Below are 20,906 nucleotides of genomic sequence, written 5' to 3'. Positions count from 1 at the left end.
TTTCAGGGAGGTTTTTGTTTCCTGCTGGCAGAATGCAGGTTGTGGGTAAAGGAACAATACAGTGATGATGGTGCTAGGTGGAAAATGGCACGTAGCGTACATCATTACATAAAAGAACATCACGCTACATTACCATCTGTCAATCATTTAATCATTTAATGATGAAGTGCTTTGGGCATGTAAAAATACAGTACACCAGTATAACCCATTACTTAATAAAGTTACATATCTTGTTTGCTTTCCTTCTATATAAAAGCTCTTAAACAGAAAAATAATATTCAGCCAACTCCTCTGCTTTGTGCAACTATTACTCTTGAATAAACATCAGTGAGGACTGCAATGCAAACATTTTCAAGGTTGATTTGATAATGAGCTATATAGTCAGTGTCCTCTGAAGGGAAGGTGTGAGGTCCAGAGTTACAGTAAGTGTCTATTTAATATTACTATATTAATATTACTATTTAATATTACAAAACAATTATTATGAACGCCAGATTCATAATGTTAATGCTTCAAATTTGTTCATAAAATTTTTGTTTTACATGCAGGCAGAAAAATAAAATGGTAAGAACTTTCTTCTTCATTTAAGTGAATACTGATTTTATCTGCAAGCTGTGTTGTTGGGCTTGATTATTGCTTTAGTGCAAAGTTAAATCATTACAACTTCTGCAAACTTCGGACAAGTTATTTCTTCACTCGATCTTAATAAAACAAGAGATATATTATATTTTAATCATAAATTTGCCATCCTCTGTTGCCGGAGAATGAATAAAATAATAATGATTAATAACCGCACTGTTTTGGTAAAGCGGAACTTCTCGTTATTTCATTTGAAGCCGCACGGACTCTTTTCTTTGAAGCACAAGGTAGCTTGACAGACCGCTTCTAAGCAAGCTTCGGCAACCACGTCAACAATAATGTAGACATTTGTTTTGTGTTTGGAAAAAATATCTTATGCGTTGAAATATCCAATGTCATTATGCTGCGTGTTCAAAAGAGTGTTACGGTATTATTATAAAACTGAACTGAATCGAAGCTAATAGCAACACGACGCGATTGCAATTGCAACAAATAACGCAGTGAGTGTTTTTTTCCCCCCCCCATCTTTGCAAACCAAAGATATTGTAGATTGTTCAGGCGGATTATTCAGGCTTTGTCGCTTGGTAACATGCTCCTTTTCTTCAGTGTGACTGATTAAAATAATGCTGCATGCGTGAAATATACACCTGAGACCTTGTTTAATATTTATTGACAACTTTAGATTTACTGCACTTGTGATGTTTTACTGTTACAACCATAACACTTATATTATCATAGCGTTCTTGTACTCTTGAAATCATGTCCTTGTACTTGCCCTCTGACAGACCCCCCCCCCCCCCCCACACACACTTCCAGGTTTCACTGCAAAATACAGATACAGAATTTCATTTTTATATCTAATGCATCAATCATACTTGCCAATGAAATGACCCTTTCCTAGATTCTGCACCCAAAATTATTAACTTGAAAATTTCCTTTCTGTGCAGGCTTTCAGGATGGCCCAAACAGACAGCAAAGTCCTGATTCTGGGAGCTTTGGCTGGGGTGGCTGGCATCGGCTTGGCTGTGGCATGTTACCAGGGCTATAAAATAAGACGAAGGGCCTCATTGCCAGCGCGCTACCTACACACTAATAATGAACTTGTACCTGGCATGACGTTTATGAATAGTCCCGGTCTACCCGGGGACCAGATCGAGGTACTGGACCGCCTCGAGGCCCTACTACAATGTGTGTCAGAGTTGAAAGACGAAATGAAGGCATTGAAGAATGCCTTACCGATGCGGCACGATCAAGTTGGCGAAGACCTGAGTGCACCTCATAGGTCAGATGCACACCGAGCTGCTCTTCTTCACAGGACCACACCAACACGAAGGAAAAGAGCTGGAAGCAGCATCACTGGGGCCATAGCAGGTGGGCGAAGTTCTGAAGAAGCGGAAAGTGAGGGAGGGTAAGTATTAACATCTCGTCTTTGTCAGACGCTTTGAGATGAGCCTGATATTTTGATTGAGTGTCTCAACAGATCTTGAGGAAAACATACAAAAAATAAAAAGGAAAGTCTTTATGGTGGTGTCAACGGCATTACAGATTGCAGAAATCTGTGATGGTTGTAGAATGAGATGACCAACCAGGATTATGTCTGAAATTCTCTTTTAAATACTGCAATCTTCACCAATTTTACAGCTTTTGCTAGTGTCACGAGTGAGTGCACAATTTAGAAAAAAATTGCAATATTAGTGGATCACATGCAACATGTTCAGCAACAGTACATACAATATATTTAAATGAACACGATTATTCAACATAGTAATTTTTTTTCCCCCCTTGAAGTTGTTTTCAACTGTACTGTGACCCTGCCACCCCTTTTTTTAAACACCAATGAGTCACATATTACCAAGACCGTTTAATGATCACTGCCACATCTTCAATGGGGGAAAAAAAACTTGCACAGTTAGTATTTAAACTCATTTATGATTGCAATATTTCTACCCTATTTGGGGCAAAAAAGTGCATAATCCAAATAACTCAAAAAGTCGAAAAGCAGATTTTCTCCAACCATAAGATGATGTATTAGTTCAAGTTTGACAGGTCTTCTAGTGCTTGTATTAGATGTTCTCAATGTCATCCTGACACACATTCCTGCACACTCCATTGTTTACAGTGTTGGATTTGGCCAACCTGTTAGGCAGAGCAAACTCCGGTGTCATTGGCTAATAACAAGGCCATTGGTAAAGTGTAAATTTCCTCTCCTGAGCATGTTTATGCAATCTAACCAGCTCTTAACTCACATCAGGAAGAATCGCATTAGTTTTGCTCAATGTCGTCCAGCAGGTTTGTCGTGGCAGAAATCTAGTTTGCCCCACTTCTCGCTCGTGTGGTTTCAGTATACTTATTTGTTTTAGATTCTTGCGCAAACAGCAAGGCTAATGAAGGTCCACTCACTTATCTTTTACAAATGCCTTGAACTCACGGCAACCTTGTGTCACGTGAATAGATGTTTATTTTTCGTTCTTTTTTTTGGGGGGGACACACGCCCACTTGAATATATTCTTATGAAATCACACCTCATCCCTCGAGTCAAGGTTTGAAGTCTTTTTGCTGTCTGGCAAATGTTTTTTTTTTTTTTCTTGGATGTTCTTTTGACTGCTTAACCTGAATTGACCTGCGTTGAGGAACTATTACGCAAGCAGTGCCAAGAGAGATCAAAACATACCTGTAGGTGTCACTAAATCATAAATCACAGCAGCTACTCCCCAGCCGTGACTGGCTTCACACGATGGTTTGTCTTTCATCTTGCAGAACATTTGTATTACAACAACACAAACAGAAATCAAATATCCAGATTAACCCGTGGTTTTCCAATCAAGCTGATGCCTTTTTGATGACTATAAACGACAGTTATTTATTATTTTTTTTTTTTTTAACAAAATACCATGTCTCCTTTAATTAAAGAGTTTGTCTTACTGCTCTGTAATTTTTTGTGAGTGGGAATGGTGAAGGGATAAAATTCCACCCCTTTAGGGATCATGCTGCTTCCACACAAAAGAAGCCGGTTGCACAATTTATCCTTGCGTCCAATTCTGCCCAGATGGCATAGCAATTTATTTTTTTTTACAAACGTCAGAGCTTGATAATAACTGTTGTAAAGTTATAGTTCTTCTATGCAGTTTATTGAGTGCAATCCAGGTCTCTGGATGTTATTTTAAAAAACACACACACACACGCACGCATCAAGCTGTCTGTGTGCCAAGCTGCCAGAGGCTTCATTGAAATGTGTCTTGTAGAAACTTGTAATTTAGAACAGTATCCGCTCCATTCATTCACGTCATGCAACTTTAGCTTAAGAACATTACAGGTTTTTTTTTTCTTTTTTCTCAAATGCATTCATGACATTGGAGAACTGTTGATTTAAGCATAAAAAGTATTGTCTAGCGACGGGCAAGTCTGCTCAGCACGCTTAAGTTTTAAATCAAGCAAATGGAGTTGCTTGTTTATTTTGTGTAGCTTCTGTCATGGGAATGTTTGCTCTGCGGTGTGGATATTTTTATGCCCTAAAATAATTTATTGGTTTAAGTAAAAAGTCTTCCGCCTTACAGCCCTATCCACTGGTGTGTGACATCTCAGAATGTGTTCATGTTTGCAATTTTTTTTTTTTCTTTTGCCAAATGGGGAGAAGGTAATGTCTCACTATATTGAAGGTTGAGGAAATGTTTGTTTTATTCTGCCCTTTTTTTCATTTTTTTGCAAGTATGCATGACTTTCAAAATCAGCTTCTGCCTCCTCCTATCTTGGGAACAAATGTTTACAATGCCTAAACACACGTGCTAGTGAAATTACAATATATAGATGACATCATCCTACGTCTATGAAAAAGTGTTGTTGTTTTTTTGTTTTTTTTTTACTCATTAATTCCCTGAGAAAAGGTTTCCTAAGAACCCAATGATTTTTAGTTCAGCGGCTGATCTGTTGGAAAGTAGCTCCTGTGAAATCTGTCAACAATTGTTTCTGATGAAAGGATCTCATTGGCACTGTCAGTGGTGGCGACATGCTGATTAGCGAGGCTGCATGCTCAAAAGGCCCACCAAAGTAGACATGGTAACTCAGACTTGTACAGAGTAACCAAGGAGATTTGCTAAACTCCATTGACGGCTCGTCACGTCGCTCGGGTCCCTGTAGCTCTGAGCGCATATCCTGTGGCCATGCAATTTTTGCATGCGTGTGTTTGTCGAGAGTCTTACACTTGAACTGGTATCGGTTTGAAAAAATGTGGTATCGAACATCCCTACTTCTTATACAACAACAAACAATATAATTGCCTAGTAACGGCTAAAGTCGATGAATGGTACAATTAGTTCCTTTGCAAGTATACAAAGTAGGATTTTTCTAAGATTTGCAGGTTTATAGCCATATTTTCATACCGTTGGTAAATCAATGTGCTCGTGATGTAACGGGAGGTAGGCGTTAACTTTTGTTGTCGGCACATTAGTGTAACTTCATTGATGTTGTTGACCTAATTAATTATGGTGCACATTAAATGTTGGCGTATCACGCCTGTAATGGAAGCACTAAGGGTGGAAGGGGTGTGTCGCGGGTGGAGTCAGTCGGGATGGAGCCTGCGGCGCATGGCACCTGTTGGGTCACTGACGTTTGTGTCGGCAGCCCGCTCTGACACGCCTCCAGAACCGTCGCCTATAGCCTCAAATATTCCTTTAACCACCAGTGACGCACATAGATCTTAATAACTCTATTTATTTTTTTTCATGTCTAACGCTACAATTAGGAAAGAATTGCGCTTGACTACAGCTTTCTAGGTTTCAGCTTGAAGCGTGAGGATGTACTCACTGTAGGTGAAAGTAAAAAAAAAATTATAATAAAACATTTTGTTATGATTGCTGTCAAGAAATCGTATTACCCCACCGCGACTAGGTGATCAAGCTCCACAATTATAATCAAAAATGAATTTCCAGTTTTGACTTCTCAGCAATCATAGAAACATAGTGGAAGAAAAATAATTTCCACATTCTGGCTGCCATATTCAACTTGCTTCTCTGACAAAAACTACTTCTATTGTTACAGGTACATAACCGCACTGACTGACTCAGATGAAGAGGAACAAAGTGATGATGAACAATGGGATGAAAGGGAGGAGACAACAGATAGGTTAACTAGCTTACTTGAGAGGATTGACTCTTTGCATCAGGGCACAGAGGCTGACAAAAGAGAAAGTCTGCACATCCTATCAACGCAACGAGACGAGGTTTGTTACATTAGCTAGAAATGACCAGTTTGGGACGTTTTCGCTCACTTAATCTTGGTCTATTTCTAGTTTGGACAGAGCTCCGAATTTCTTTGGCGTCTGATCAGAGCGTATAGCGACGTTCATGACATCAGCGCCACGCTTGAAGAAAAGAAGAATTATGCAGAAACTGGTAATCTTTTATTAGAGTTAGAAAGAAACAAGAATCCAACCCACTGTGTAAACACTCATATAGCACAATACCAACTTCACCTCAGATTCTCTTCTAATTGGCACTAATTGTAAAGATTGGGCAATTGTAGATAATTTACATAATTGGACAAAGTTCATAATGGACTGCAACTCTCACCCAAAGTCAGCTGGGATAGGTTCCAACAAACAAAATGATGGTTTACTTTTTTTTTTGTAGGAAAGCAGGTCGGTGAGGATGCAGTGGCACTGAACCCCACATGTGCTGAAAGCCACCAGTGGTATGTTATTATTATTATTATTTATAGATTTCAGCCAATCACAACTGACCCAAGTGTGCTCTGATAAACCGACATTTAATGTATCATTACGTCTCTTGTTCGTGTCGTAGTCTAGGGATTATTTTAACCATTTGATATTTTCTGATTTCCCCACTTGATGTGCGTTTCTGTCAATGTACTTGCAAAGACAAAATAAGGAGCGCTTGTTTTTTTTTTTTTTTTTTTTTTTTTTTGATTGCTTGTGAAATCCCCTTGCTGTGGCAAAATGGCATTCAAAATCTTGTTGGTATTTGTGCAAGCCTCAATGGTACATTCCTCATCCGAAATGATGCTCATGTCAAAACTTGACTACTGATCTTACACGGAATCTTCAGCTGTAATGGATGAGATCCACTGTCAGCACTTGAGTTAAAAGAAGCATTAAACTTGACACGCAAGAAATCATGCACGTTCCCACTCTATTTACATTTACTGAAATCTGGTATGACCTTTATGTATTTTACACCAAGAAAACTGTTTGTTTGTTTGTTTGTTTGTTTGTTTGTTTTTTGCAGTACATTTCTACTAATATTGTCCAATTATTTGGTGTATAACTGAAAGCTCCAGTCATAAAGAGTATTAGGTCAGTCATGTGCTACAACACTTGTCGTATAACACCGTGTTTGTTTAGTTAATTAAAGCTTTTCCAAAGCTTAGTTTTTAATCCTACATCCACTTAATGGAATTTACAAGATCCTTAAACGGAGCAAAACAGCGCCTCAGATCAGTTGTTACCAATGTATAAGGTCTAAGGCAGAAACTGGGAACACTACCAAGTAGTGTGACAAGGAAGTTTATGTCTGAGGTAACTGTTTACAAAGTCTAATGATGCCGTGAGAAAACTCATCACATGTTTTCCTATGTGACGCCCAACGTGTCACAATTTGGCACATTTCACTTTCTGCTTTGTCATTGAAACTACGAGGGAGCTTTTTAATTTTTTTTATTTATTTTTTTGGTCGTCCTACTGAAAGGTGGAATTTTGGAACTTTTTGGAACCTTTCCCTTGACTTTTGTTGCATCCGATATTTCAAAGGTCTGAACATCCCCAATAAGTTATTTAGTGTAATTACATCAAAAATCATAATCTCAATGGTCCAAAATGTCAAAACAAGTCTTCTTTACCTGGATGCTGTCCAAAATTTGTCCTTCAACCCAAACATCATTCAGTAAATCCAGTTTTGTTAAGCACAAACCCGGTTTAGTCAAACCGGTTCGACACATCTATTTTTTTACACTCTTTTGTGTGTTCAATTACTGTCTGTGATCTATAAATATCTGTAACTAAATTGTTCCATTCTCAAAATAACTACTCATACGCCTTGATTTTTATTGTGTTTTATTTGAACGATGTGTTGAGAAATTAGTGTCCAATAATTATAAATAATAATTTTCATTACGTCATCGGAACCCACAATTGACGTCCAGATCAGTGATTCTGCTTTGGAACATTTTGAAATGTAGGCCACTTATCCCACTTTATCTCCGAGACCAAAAAGCGCCTTCATTTCAAAATAACAATTGACCTATTTGACCTCGCCACCGTCTGAACACAAACAGTTCTCAGTAGACTGACAGGTGGGGGATGCATTTGCGCTCTTAAGCCAACTTTGGAAGTGTGCAAATTCAGACCATGTTGGATCCCCTACCTTTGGGGCCTCTGTTATAGAATACAGGCGTGCGGATTAGCAGGGAAGCCACAGGAGGACACGGAGAAGGTGGCTTTGACCTCTGCAAGGTTTTATTTCAAGCATGAGCTTCTGCCACCTCCCTAGTTTCACCGTGGCAAGATTGGATTCTGCCCTCAGGAGCCTTGGCAACACTGTGTTTTAATTTGTGTACCAATGTTTGTAGACAGTTAATCTGCTCATTCTCTTGGTCCCTGGAGTCTTGGCGCTGGTTGTCTTTTGATTTTCTCCCTCCCTCTTTTTGTTTCTGTGCATTTTAGCAAGGTGTCCTCCAGCCTGCTAGCTTTACTTTTTAAATGATCTCCAAATTTTCATTCAAAGACACTTTTGTGATTACCTCAAACAGTAGCCCAACGCTAAAACATAAATAAATCCCCAGTCCGAGACTCATTCAGTGGCAAATTCCAATTCCCATCAACACCACCATGGTACATAAAAGGTGTTTATGTGGTTTTGTGTTGTTTGACAGAGTACCAGCAGGATTAAAGCAGCCTACCAGTGAAAATACCTTGATCAGCCCCCTTCACATTTCTTCAAACCCTCAGCTTCATTCTGACATATAGATTTCAAAACAACCCCAAATGATTTTTTGGGGGGGGATTACTGCAGGAAAAGGGAAGAATGTTTTATTTTGTCGAATGTTTTCCAAATTCCTGTGCAATGTTGATGAAACGCCCAAATGCAACCCCAAAAAATATGAAGAAATCTAATTGAATTCAGTATTGGACTAACTGTACCTTTCAGGTATGCCATTATGTGTGGAATTATGGCGGAATATGACACCGTCCAGAACAAGATCAAGAATGGCTACATTTTTAAGGTAAGTTAGCGTTGTTGCTACATCCCAGTGAAACCTTTGTACATTCAGCATTTTCATTTCTGTGCCAGGATCATCTGGATAAAGCCATCGAGCTGAAGCCTCAAGACCCCCTGTCTTACTACCTGCTGGGCCGCTGGTGCTATGCTGTATGTGACACTCAGGCTATCTCTGGCATCTCTCCCCACATCCACGGGCGCTTCCGCCTTGAAAGACGACCCGACCTTTCGTCTCCCTTTGCAAACACGCCCACCGTTTCCCCTTAATCATTGGCACTGTTTGGGTTTTCTTCGCCGTTTGTTTTCCCCCGCAAGGATGTTCAGGAGAGGGCGACAGGACACAGCTCATTGTTAGTTGGAAATCAGATTGTGAGCTGGAACATATTTTCATGCAACTTCTGTTCAACATTGTGTCACACGTTTATGTTGCTGCAACTACCGATTGTTTTCACAGCGTCTAGTCAACCAGTCATTCGGCTAATTGCAGTTTATTTGGGGCAATCTTGGACACTTTTTTTTCTTTTTTATGGGTTGTTTTTCTAGTGTTGCTCCAGTCAATATGTCAGACTTGCTGTCAGGAAGGAAATAGGTTATTAGGGAGATCACTGTTATTAAAGTCAACATTTGCTAATCACGCGAGGAGTCAGGAGCAGTGCGCTTTATAACACCTGAAGTTTTCACAGTCTGAGTTTTAGAGGCTCGCTGTCACGTTTACGTGTCCCACAATGATGTACTGTTTGCACTCGACCAGTGCCTCTGTTTGAAAGCTTCCGCAATGACGCCATAGCAATATGACACCTGCAATTAGACGGCTCGGATGAATGGTGTGAAGCAGACTATGTACTTCTGGCCATTATCATAGTCTGATGAAAAAAAATCAAATGGGGGCAGAAAAAAAAATAATGCTGGTAGGAAGGTACCAGTGTTGTCAACCATCTGTGAAAATACTCCCAAAAGCCTCATTTGTACTTAGCATTTTAAGTTGTTGATTTTACTCTATTGACAATGATCTAGAACAGGCAATGAATTAAATTGTGCAGTGTGAGAAGAGATTAGAAATGTTTTTCTTAAATCGTAGCACAGTTCAAATTGGAACAGAGAATAGGTTCCCAAGAAAAATAATTACAAATTTCTAGTCGTTCATGAGTTAAGTCAATAAATTTGCTGAGTTTGATTAAAATCTGGTGTCCCTTTTGCAGGTAGCCCAGTTATCGTGGCTTGAGAGGAAAGTTGCCGCTGCATTATTTGGAGAACCTCCCAGCGCCACCGTTGAAGACGCACTGAAGAATTTTCTGAAGGTTCTTTTTTTTTTTCTTTCATACTAATGTCTCATACACATAACGAAGAAAACAGATTCAATGTTAAAACGAAGACATGCTCTTGTGTCCCATTTGACAAACGCTCAACGTCAAGTTCCTCCCAAATCTCTCCTTTGCCAAATTCTCAGATGCCAAACCCTTCGTGTTTAGAGAGGCTTAGTGTGTGTTCTCACATTTGGATTGTTTATATAGTGGAGAATTTTGCTTCTGGCTAATATATCTGTGCGTGTCTCTTTATTGCGTCTTGTGTATCTTTACTCATCAAGTTCTGGCTCCCTGTTATAACATGTAGCCCACAACATAGAAGCAAAGCTGCCAAAAACGCTTTTGTGTTTAGCGTGCAAAGAGCTCCAGAAATGAACACATTTTCTCTGTTGTAGGTTGAAGATATCCATCCAAGATATTCCAAACTCAACTATGTATTTCTTGCAAAGGTCTGTTATCTTGTAGACTCCTTTTGAGCAAGTTTTAATTTTTAAAAGTGCACTGCCTAATACTGCATGTGTTTTTATTATCTGCACAATCTGCACATTTGTTATTAGAAGTGTTCTAAATATTTTGTTTACCTCATTTACTGCCATGAAAGGGACACACTATTATAAAAGAACATTATCTACCTGTTTGTAACGTCAATATTTTTTTTTTTTGATATCCTATATCGATATTTAGGGCTTTGTAAAGGTCTCTTGTTCTTCTCTGTGATAGTGCTACAGAGACATTGGGTACAGGAAGAAGGCAAGGGAGATGTGTGAGGCTGCTGCGTCAATGCAGTCGCTTTCAAAAGAGGTAGGAACCATCATATTGAATAATAAGAATTATTATTATTTGACCCTTGACCTCTATACGGAGATTTTTCAAAAGCTGGCACTTTACTAACTTTTTCCATGACCTGGTCGGGTTCTGAAAACTAAAAGCACCTGACCAAATAGTCAAAAGAATGTAGAAAAAAAAAAGAAGCAATTTTAGGGTACAAATCAGACATAACAAACAAAATAAGTTTTTATGTGTTCATATTTAAAGCAAGTGATGTTTACCTTGTATGGTATTGCAATGCACTAATATAAACGGTCCGTTAATAGGATGAAGACGCACAGAAAGAGCTTGAACTTCTCCGCCCGGATCTTGGACTGCTAGACCCGAAAGATGAATCGGACCTGTAGCTTCTGCTCCTTATAGGCAACTTGTGTGTGCAGTGAGTACACTGAGACCATAAGCGTTCTCTCAGTGAGAGGCAAGTTGTTGAGTTCCATCTGGGAGCAAATTGGCCCATTGAGGCAATGTTGACTTGAAGATGAACATTAGTTGATTGCTATGGTTGGTGTGGCCGGGTCCTGGTCCATTCCCATCGCTCCTTCGGAAAGCGAATTTTGTTGTTGGAGTTGAGGGCACTGCTCAGATGATGACAATTCCTGTTTTTGCTGAGAGTTGGCTCTATTTTTCTGCACTCAACTCGTCGCACCTACCTGACATAATTCATTAGCTCCAATACGCAATGATCACGCTGTTGTTTTATAAACACATTGATTGACATTATTGACTCAATACAACGTATGGCCATAGTATTTTACTTTTGCAAAATATCCACATCCTCAAGTGAAAGTCCTCAACATCAAATAGAACGAAAGCACAGTTGAAGTAGAAAGAGAGAAATGTCATGTCATGGAACACATTGGAAGGGAGAAACTTACTGGATTCTACCAAAGTGTGAGTTGTACTTTTTATCATTTATTTTTATGTATGTGTTGGTCGGTCAAACTGTGTCCCAACATGAAAGCACTACACAAGCTATTTTATTTTTAAATAAAATATAGACTATTTGGTAACCCAAAAAAAACATCTTGTTAAATTTGAATAAATGAACGTTAACATTCTTACTGCGTTTTAATTTTTTTCATTAGTAAGTCCCATCACTTGTGAGCTCTTTTTAGAACAGACACATGGGCTACGTTTGTTGTCCTTGGGGCTAATAAATACACACTGGCACCATTTTTTTTTTTTTTTTTATCACAATGTACAGTAATCTACAGCACAAAAAGGCACCTATGTTTGCGGTATCTTTTTATTTTTATCCAGACAAACAGTAATTCACAAGGTGCTGGGGAAATGCGTTTATATGAGCCATGCAGTTAAATGGAGCCATTAGCAGCGGGTTTGGTAATATTTAGTCTTTGGAGCAGAAACCTTGGATGTGTGAAAAATTGAATGTCATTTTGAGTGAATAATAAATTATGAGTGTTGGGGCTTTGATTTTATAGTTGTTTTAATCATTCCTTATTGCTTAGACAACTGTTCTCAAAATGTAGACCTGATGCAGGTCAGACATGTATTTATTTCATTCTCCATCTTTGCTTTGTGTGTCTAAAATCATTTTTAAAAAAGTGCTTTTGTAAAGGAAAAAATAATAATTAGTCGCTTTACACAGGTACTTGTACTGGCAAGATGATATTGCATGTATGTGATTTTGTTCTATTCTATGCCAAAGCAATTCTGTTATTTGTTGAGACTTGTGTGAACTGAATCATGGATGGTACTAGAATGTGTAATTAAATCTGGGAAACTGATGAGAGTATTTCAATCCATTTGTGTGACTCTATTAGACCTTGTTAAATTCTGTAATGACTTTTATTATGCACTTCAAGATGTGTATTATTTATGCCAGAAAAAAAAATATTGATATCCATCCCCTTATCTGTTTCAACGATATTGCCCGCATCTTTACTCATGTTGCTGCATTTTTATTCATGCATTTTCCTTCCAAGTGAATTTAAATGACTGTTATGAAAATGTTTTCCTCTTCTTTCTGCATGCATCACTGAAGAGAGCTGCAGAATTCGATGAAATGCATTCTCAGGAGAACTGAGTACAGGTAGTCTGCGGGTGCAGTTGCTTGCCTCTAATCTTGATTTTGGTACATGCGGGTCTTAAGGAATGAACTTTCGGTTGCATAACAGTGTGTCATATTTTACCAGTCTTCTCCAGTTCAAATTCCTGAGGAAGGATGAATTGAATATTTTAATTATTTGAAATCACCTCTACTTTCATGTTACCTTTGTGTTTTGAAAAGCCTCTCACGCGACATAGCCCTGCACTTAAGTTTCTACTGTTCTCCGGCCTTCAAAACATTTGTGGAATTCCCTGTTTGTTTTCTTCATGTCTCATCTGATTTACTGGCACAATTTCAATGTGGATGCGACTCGAGCAAGTGCTTGTCAATTGTGGAAAGGTAAACATCCGCAATAGTAAATAATATTTTTGGAGAGTTGGTAGTTTTGTTTCGGAAAGAAAATAATGCCCATATAGAAAGGGGAGGTCTACTTTTAAAATACACCTGGATGATCTTCAATCTATTGCCATTTTATTTCTTTTGTTTTCAGTCGTGTGACTTCAACCATGACCCTGCGGTTTCAGGTTCTATGATGGTGAAAGTTAAAAATCAATTCTAGCCTTTCTAAATGATTTGCACTGACGCAGTTAGGAAAGCTATCTGTATGAGGTCTTTATCTTGAGATCAATTTCTCAGTTGGCAACTCTGCACGTTTAACTTTGGGTGTTTCCATTCGTAACATAGTTTGCAATCTGTGCCAAGCGGGTCTTCATCGTGAACGTGCCAGTGATAAAAGAAGCATGTCGTCAACTTTATCAGTAATCATCTACTGTACTTTTATCACACTTTGTTATGCACTCTGCAGGTCTCGAGCTGATCACGTACAGGATGTCCTGGCAGAGAAAGATAACAGCTGTGCATTAAAAAAAAAAAAAAAAGCATCCCCCAAACACTTCCATTTTGTCCCTACCTGTCCTGGCTGAGTGAAGGTGAGAAAGGAGAAAATCTAGGTACAATGATTTGTGAACCACACTTTAAAATATAAATCAAAACGGCGTGAGATTTATGCAGTTGTTAACCAAATATTTTGATTGTCCCACTTGGCTGCTTACATGGAAGTCTGAAAACAATTATACATTTTTGTTTTGCATCTGATTTAATGAGTTATAGATATATTGAATTAGAATTCACGTAAAAAAAAATCAGGAAGTAAATAAATCAATGTTTAATAGGGGATGAAATAGGCAGTCGGCATGAGTAATGAAGTATCCAGACTTTTATATAATAAATGTTTCTTATTGTTCCTTCAGTGAAATAAAAATACTGTTGTGACCTAATGTATGTGTATATTAGATGGTGCATCCATACAACAGCTCACGAGTAGTGCTTGCATGTACAGTAACTTTCACAATTTATTATTTTCAACATTTGGTATTACATCAGCCTTATTACTGGATTACTGTCTAGTAGGTCTTGTTGAGCTTATTTGCCTGGTTAGGCACTGTTTGCGTTAAATCAGTGCTTGTCAATTGTTTTCTCTTATGCCAGGAAGAAAAAAAACATTTCACACCTTTTTCAACTCTCCTCAGTGACTATAAATAGTATCATTTGTCTATAAAATTATAATGTAATTAACATGTTCCTTGGGTCACAGACCCCCCCCCCCCCCCCTTCTCTGCCCCACTATTGAGAGGCACTGCATTGAAGGATGACCTCCAGTTGGAAGAAGGCTTTGATTACATGTCCAGTGTCATCGAGAATACATCGATTCCTGATAGGTTTGCTGTTTGTGATCATGTCACCATCACATTTCGCTGAAGTTGACATTTCATCTCATAAATACGTTCAGTTCATTTTCCTGCTCATTTTTCTGACTTTTGATCTTTTTTTTTAAGAGTCCGAGGGCTCTGCCTTGGTGTCCTCGTGGGAAGCCTGGCTGGACACCTCTTGGAGCAGCTTCATGTCATCCCGCAGAGACATAGCTATTACAAAAGAGTTTGGTTTGAGAGTCAGACCGTAGGTATAGCCCAGGTCGGGCGGCCTGGCCGGGTCTGTGCTCAAGTGGCACTGGTGAGCTAGAAGAGCTGTGAAGAGGAAGATCTGAAACTTAGACAGCTCCTCTCCAATGCAGCGCCGCTTCCCCAGAGAGAAGATGAGTACCGAGTTGCACAGGTCCTTGTTGAGATCACCACTGGGGTGGAGGAAACGCTGGGGGTCGAATTTCTCAGGCTGGGACCAGATGGCGGGATTGTGATTGGAGGACCACTGGTTTATAAAAATGACTGTGTTCCTTGGTATGCTGTAACCATTGATGGAGGTGTCTGTGGTGGTGTAGTGAGGGATGGTGAGCGGCACGAAGCTGGTGAAACGCATCACCTCGTAGATGAAGGCCATGACATACGGCAGCTCAGCCTGGTCCTCCATGGAGGGGAGGCGGCTGCGGTCCACCACTTTGTCCACTTCTTCTTGGAGGCGCACCTGCATCTCCGGGTACCTTTGAATCCACCGTGGAGAAAAAATACAAAGTCAAAATATATCTGATTTGGAATTCGTTGACTCTCAAGCTGTGTTGATTGTTTCAACACTTATCAGTGAAGGTCAAGGGTGAGGTCTTGGACTTCATTGGCAAGTATGATGTCACAACATCATCTTAAAACATTTAACCCCGTATCCCACTAAGCGGAGAACAATTGTGGGTGTTTTTGAGGGCAGCGATTGTTGCTGTCCCCGATGTAATCGGCAACATCACGTCTTTTGTCTGAAATGAGGCAATTACATTTCCAACGCTATCTGTCCCTCGTTTTTTTAGTTGGTATCGGCGCCATCGGTCGCCACTTATCCGCCCAATCAAGAACATTGAATTTGTTAAGCTCAGAGTGAAACTTTTTTGGATGAAGTCTCGGACAATATGAAGATGAAGATATGTCACATTGCATTTTAGAGCCGACGGTGGAGATTTTTTGTTTTATTTCTTATAAAAAAAATAATTCAAACAGTCAATAATGGTAACACTATCTATTTTTAGAGACATTTTGAGAGCTAAAACAGTAATTCAAGTTCGAATAACTTAAATATATAATTATTGACATTTTAGGTTAGAGTGGAGAAATTGACATGTTTTAAATTATTTTATCATTTGAGTGACAAAAAATTCTGTAAGCTCTTGTTTTGTTGAAAATTCAGAAGAGACAATTTTCAAAAATATTTCGTTGAACTGACCAACCTAAAATTTTGATTTTGAGTTCACTTAAATTTTCAGTTTAAATATTTTAGAATCACCCACCACCACCATCCCTCGAAATTTTTCCATACTACAATTGTGCGTTTTTTTTTTTGTTTGTTTTGTTTTTTTTAAACAGAAAGGAAATTTCCTTACTTGACGAGGATGATAAAGATCCAGTGCAGCATTGTTGACAGCGTGTCTTGACTTGCTCCAAATATATCTGCAAGAGTAGCTGGCACATAGTCCTTGGCCGATGGGTGGTCAGTTTTCTCACCGATTTTGTCCATGGCCCCTATCAAAGCATCCGTCATGTCCCTGATGGAGCCCGACTGAAAGGTTTTCCTGTGCGCTGTCACCTTTTCAATAATAAACGCGCTGAACTCCCTGTTGAGCCTCTTGAAGTTGTCAAACAACGTTTTGATGGGGTTGGGGAAGTACTGGAGCCAGGGCATCACGTCCACGATGCTTCCTGCACCGACCGTCTCGGTGAACTGGCTGTTCCTGCCCACCAACTCGCGGAACTCCTCGTTGTCGTACGAGTACCTCTTCCCGAAGCACACCGCGCTCATGATGTTGGCCGTGGACACCACAATACCCTCCATGGGTGCGAAAAACTTCTGCTGCTCGGTGTTGCGCACGAAGAGCTGCACAAGTTCTTTAAATTCACATAAGATGTGTCGCTCAAATGTTTTCTTTGTCATCTGATTCCCTGTGGAGAACATCCTCACAGTGGAATGAGCCACCCTGCGCTGCACCTTCCACCTGTCCGATGTGGTCATGAAGGCGAGCCCGTTGCCATCTGAGATGTACTGGAACGAGGTGAAATCAGGTCTGCCCGCAAATTCCAAGCCTTGTTTAACCAACGCCTGCTTAATGGATTCCCTGTTCAGCACCACCACGCTCCGACAGCCCAGTTTGATTTGGAAGACGTCGCCGTATTTTTCTGCCATGCGCATGAAATACAGGTGCGGCGCCTTGCCGATTTGCGCTGCGTTGCCGATGATGGGCCAGGGGAACGGCCCCGGCACGCGCGCAACGGAGCGCTGCTGGAACCAGCGACATACTTGGAAGGACAGCAAGAGGGTGATACAAATCACTAACAGGCTCGTCATATTCGCTTCGCCGCTCTCATCCAGTTTCAGTGACATCTTGACTCGTCCTGCAGGTGGGAGGACGATAATAATTTAAAAGTTGTGTTACTGATATGCGCTAGCCCTGAATTCAATATATCTGGCTTAAAAAAAAAGAAAACATTGATGCAAATCTTAAATTTGTCGCTGTTTTGAACATGCCAAAGTGCAGCCTGTTGCATGCCTGCTCTGGTCCTGCCATCGTGTGTGCAGGTTTTCTGTTTTTTATTTAGGTGTCGTGCAGAGGGTGTCACCCCAGCCTGCAAACATCACCTCCTCCAACCCTCCCTTCCTGCATGCTCTGAACCTACATATAGGCAGGTAACCAGCGTAATATGTCCCACCAGTGAGTTCAAACGCAAAATGTCATTTTCTTGTCAAATGTACTATTGTTGATGATTATATTTATAATATCTAAGAGCTGAATGAAATAAACTGGCTTTACAAAAAAATATTTGATCATATGTGACTCAAGTCAGAGAGGTATCAACAAAATAATATGCTTTTATTCTAGTTTAATGCTAGCAGGAAGAGAGCTGTGTCTAATATTTTGCTTACTTTATGCAGTAAATCAAATATTAAACCAACTCTCTGATTCGGGTGATGAGGCCCAATTAAAGGGAATTTTGGATGTGCTTTCCAATTAAACCACCAGGAGGAGGCGAACCCCACGTTGTAAAGCATTAATAGCTAATTATCAACGATCGCACAATACACGACGAGGCCCTGTGGCCTGAGCTGGTCTCTGTCTTTTCTGTTTTCCAAGATCCGACACAGCTTTGTACTGTGAATCAGTTTAATTAATGTTTCATGTCGATGTAATGCACAATTTGTGTTTTCGTGAACTACTGCTCTTGTCTGTTGGCCTATGGTGGGATTTGGGGACCCGCTTCAGCACCGCGGACAGCAGCTTGCAACACACTGATAAAGGCGAGTGAACCCCACGATTCAGCGATGGATACTAGCCTCGTCGGCTTTGGAAAAGCGGTCAGAATCGGTCACCCTAGTTGCAGGGTAAACGTATTTTATGACATACACAGTCACTTTTACATCTATGAACAAGTATTTGTCTTCAGTGAATTGAAATATGGCTGATCAAAAAAATTATTAACTGGCTTCTGAGTTTAAAATTATCCAGGAATTTGATAATATAAATCATCATTTATTTATTTATTTATTTATTTATTTATTTATTTATTTATTTATTTATTTATTTATTTATTTATTTATTTATTTATTTACTTGTGTACTCTCTGCATCCATTATAACCTGGTGATCCTGAAAGGGGGATCCTTCCATCTGTGGTCCCTTCTCAAGGTTTCTCATTTTCCCCTGGTAGGGGTTTTTTGAGTTTTTCCTTGCCCTTTTGGGAGCTTATGATCAGGGGATGCTTTGAGAATAATTGTCAATTTTGGCTATGTGAAGCCCTTTGAGACTGTTTGTGATTTAGGGCTATACAAATAAACTTGACTTGACTTGACTTGACTTGACTATTTATTTATTTATAATATAGATCATTATTTATTTATTTATTTATTTATTTATTTATTTATTTATTTATTTATTTATTTATTTATTTATTTATTCACAGTCATAATGGCCCTCCGGAGGAAACCACAGAGAAAACACAAAATTCCAAAATTCAAACCTGAACCTTAGAAATGCGAGACAGATGAGCTAACTGTAATCCACCCCTACAAACTATTATTATTATTGTTATTATTATTATTATTATTATTATTATTATTGAACCCCTCTCAGATATAGATAAAAAATACAACCACTACATTTTGATAATAATAATATTAAAAATAATACTGATTCCACCAAGTTATCAAAATGAAAACATATGCAAGATAATTGTGCTAAAATGATCTTAAATATGCCGAAAATGTCCAAAATTCTGTCCAAAAGTAAGACCATAAAAATTTGGAGGTAAAGTCAAACGTAAACTTACCAAGCGTTCAGATTTCTTCCCTTGATGTCAAATAAGTTGAGATGCAAAAGTGGTGGTGCCTTTGTACTTCAAAATATGGAGGGTGGAGACAAACCGGTGTGTGGTGTGAAGCCAGCCTTCTTTGCCAATTTCATAAACTAAACCACACAGCGTCACCCTCACCTTTTTCTTTCGAAGATTTGTTTGCAAAACTAAAACTGCCTATTATTTGTTTGGGTTCTTATAAATTATAATGAAACATTATTTATCTATACACCTCTTCTAACCTCTTTCTCTCTCTCTCTCTCTCTCAGTACCACCAGATTTATTTGTTGTCAGAAAACCAAGCTGGGAATAACCTGGGAGATGCCACCGGTATGTGTTGACTGTTATTTTTCGAGTCTGTGTTAATGTATTAGGAATTCATTCCCTTTTTGGCTTCTAAATTGTTAAAGCATAAAACCAAGTTCAAGAAAATGAATGACGTATAAACTCAAATACACATCTTCTAGGAACTCTTCAGGCTTTTCAAGTTGAGGCAAGCTTATACCAAAACCAGAACTTCCCACGAACACACACATGCAGATAAACCCCGCCTATTATTTACATGACAGTAACTTTGACCACAGCTTTGAAAAATGTCGGTAACGTTCTATTTAGTTAGTAGTCTCTGTTTACACTGTCAGTTTCACCTGCTTCCTGTCACTTTTGTCTGGCTCATCAATCCTCCATGCCCTAATTCAAGTCCCATTTGGTTAGTATGGATCACATTTAGCAACTTTCGTGATCCATTAAAGCTTCATTTAAATGGTACGCATTGTAAGATGTTATTATTTTCTTTCCAGGGACCCGTCCGTCGGCGCATAAGCCTCCTTGATCTCTTAAACCTCACATTTCTTAGTGTTTGGATACTGGAACATTTGCTTAATCCACACAGTAAGTGAATGGCGGAATTGCGCAGACAGTAGCCGCCGCCGTTAGCCACCAAAGAAAGCTGCTCAATGCTAATAAGCTGAGTCTTAACAGTGTTTCCTTTTGCTACGTGACTGACAGTTCAATTGCTCATCGCGTGTGAGTGAGAATGGAGGTCAGGGAGGAGTTGGCAGGAAGGTGTGTACAGGTGATGATTTGCACCTGCAGCAAAGGTACAGTTACATTGCAGCGTGTTCCTTTTTGCATTATTGCCGCACTGAGGAGCTGCGGAAAGTGAGTTTTAGTATGGAAAGCCATCCGTGACTTTGATTTACGTGGAGGTCTTAAGTGGAAGTCTACACGTGATCTCAGAGCACTTATTCAGCTTATCTCACACTCCACATCAATGCTGAGAACCTGCGCGGAACAACAAGGGCCTCGTATTGGAAGGATTTGCAAAACATGTAAAGTAGTCACGCACATGTACTTCATCATCCATCCGTGTGTCAACACTGACAAGTTCACCAAATATGGTACGCCTCTGGGGACAGGTTATTATGACAAAGCTGTACTTTGGACAAATGGAACTCTAGTTAAAAATGTTTTAAAATGAGATTAAGATAAAAGCCACTTTTTGAAAAGATCCATTCTTGGTGATTTTTACTCACCTATCGTTAGACTGATCCAAAACCTTTTTTTGTCAAAGGATAAAATTACTTGTAAGGTTTATGTTAAGTTTGGAGGAGAGTAAAACA

General features: G+C 39.3%; 2 protein-coding genes across 5 annotated transcripts; one reads left to right on the top strand and one right to left on the bottom strand.

Annotated features, from left to right (window-relative positions):
* Positions 1–267: 267 nt before the first annotated feature.
* LOC125978235 (regulator of microtubule dynamics protein 2) lies at positions 268–12,687 on the top strand. Of its 3 annotated transcripts, XM_049735402.2 has the most exons (12): positions 272–422; positions 549–564; positions 1,527–1,987; positions 5,614–5,794; positions 5,864–5,966; positions 6,204–6,264; positions 8,736–8,811; positions 8,880–8,957; positions 10,007–10,105; positions 10,507–10,560; positions 10,832–10,912; positions 11,206–12,687. In XM_049735402.2, the coding sequence occupies exons 2-12, from the start codon at positions 562–564 to the stop codon at positions 11,284–11,286; spliced, it is 1,278 nt and encodes a 425-aa protein (XP_049591359.1). In that variant the 5' UTR covers positions 272–422; positions 549–561; the 3' UTR covers positions 11,287–12,687. The 3 variants fall into 3 exon arrangements, with proteins under 3 accessions (XP_049591362.1, XP_049591359.1, XP_049591361.1); XM_049735405.1 differs by lacking the exon at positions 549–564 and having other exon boundaries at positions 268–422; XM_049735404.1 differs by lacking the exons at positions 272–422; positions 549–564 and adding an exon at positions 842–1,079.
* Positions 12,183–19,350, bottom strand: cyp1b1 (cytochrome P450, family 1, subfamily B, polypeptide 1). Of its 2 annotated transcripts, XM_049735400.2 has the most exons (3): positions 19,261–19,350; positions 16,327–17,332; positions 12,183–15,444 (listed from the first exon to the last, which is right to left on the bottom strand). In XM_049735400.2, exons 2-3 carry the CDS (start codon positions 17,319–17,321, stop codon positions 14,841–14,843), a joined length of 1,599 nt encoding a protein of 532 aa, XP_049591357.1. In that variant the 5' UTR covers positions 17,322–17,332; positions 19,261–19,350; the 3' UTR covers positions 12,183–14,840. The 2 variants fall into 2 exon arrangements, with proteins under 2 accessions (XP_049591357.1, XP_068508570.1); XM_068652469.1 differs by lacking the exon at positions 19,261–19,350 and having other exon boundaries at positions 16,327–17,521.
* Between the last annotated feature and the right edge of the window lie 1,556 nt (positions 19,351–20,906).

Source organism: Syngnathus scovelli, chromosome 12, assembly GCF_024217435.2.
Source record: "Syngnathus scovelli strain Florida chromosome 12, RoL_Ssco_1.2, whole genome shotgun sequence".
NCBI lineage: Eukaryota > Metazoa > Chordata > Actinopteri > Syngnathiformes > Syngnathidae > Syngnathus > Syngnathus scovelli.
This window is presented reverse-complemented; position numbering and strand designations above follow the sequence as displayed.

Coding starts and splice junctions, on each gene's coding strand:
- cyp1b1 (XM_049735400.2), bottom strand. CDS start 17,321: ATGTCACTGAAACTGGATGAGAGCGGCGAAGCGAATATGACGAGCCTG. Junction 15,445..16,326: donor ATCTTTATCATCCTCGTCAA/GTAAGGAAATTT, acceptor GTGGATTCAAAG/GTACCCGGAGATGCAGGTGC.
- LOC125978235 (XM_049735402.2), top strand. Junction 10,561..10,831: donor ACTATGTATTTCTTGCAAAG/GTCTGTTATCTT, acceptor TCTCTGTGATAG/TGCTACAGAGACATTGGGTA. Junction 10,913..11,205: donor TGCAGTCGCTTTCAAAAGAG/GTAGGAACCATC, acceptor GTCCGTTAATAG/GATGAAGACGCACAGAAAGA.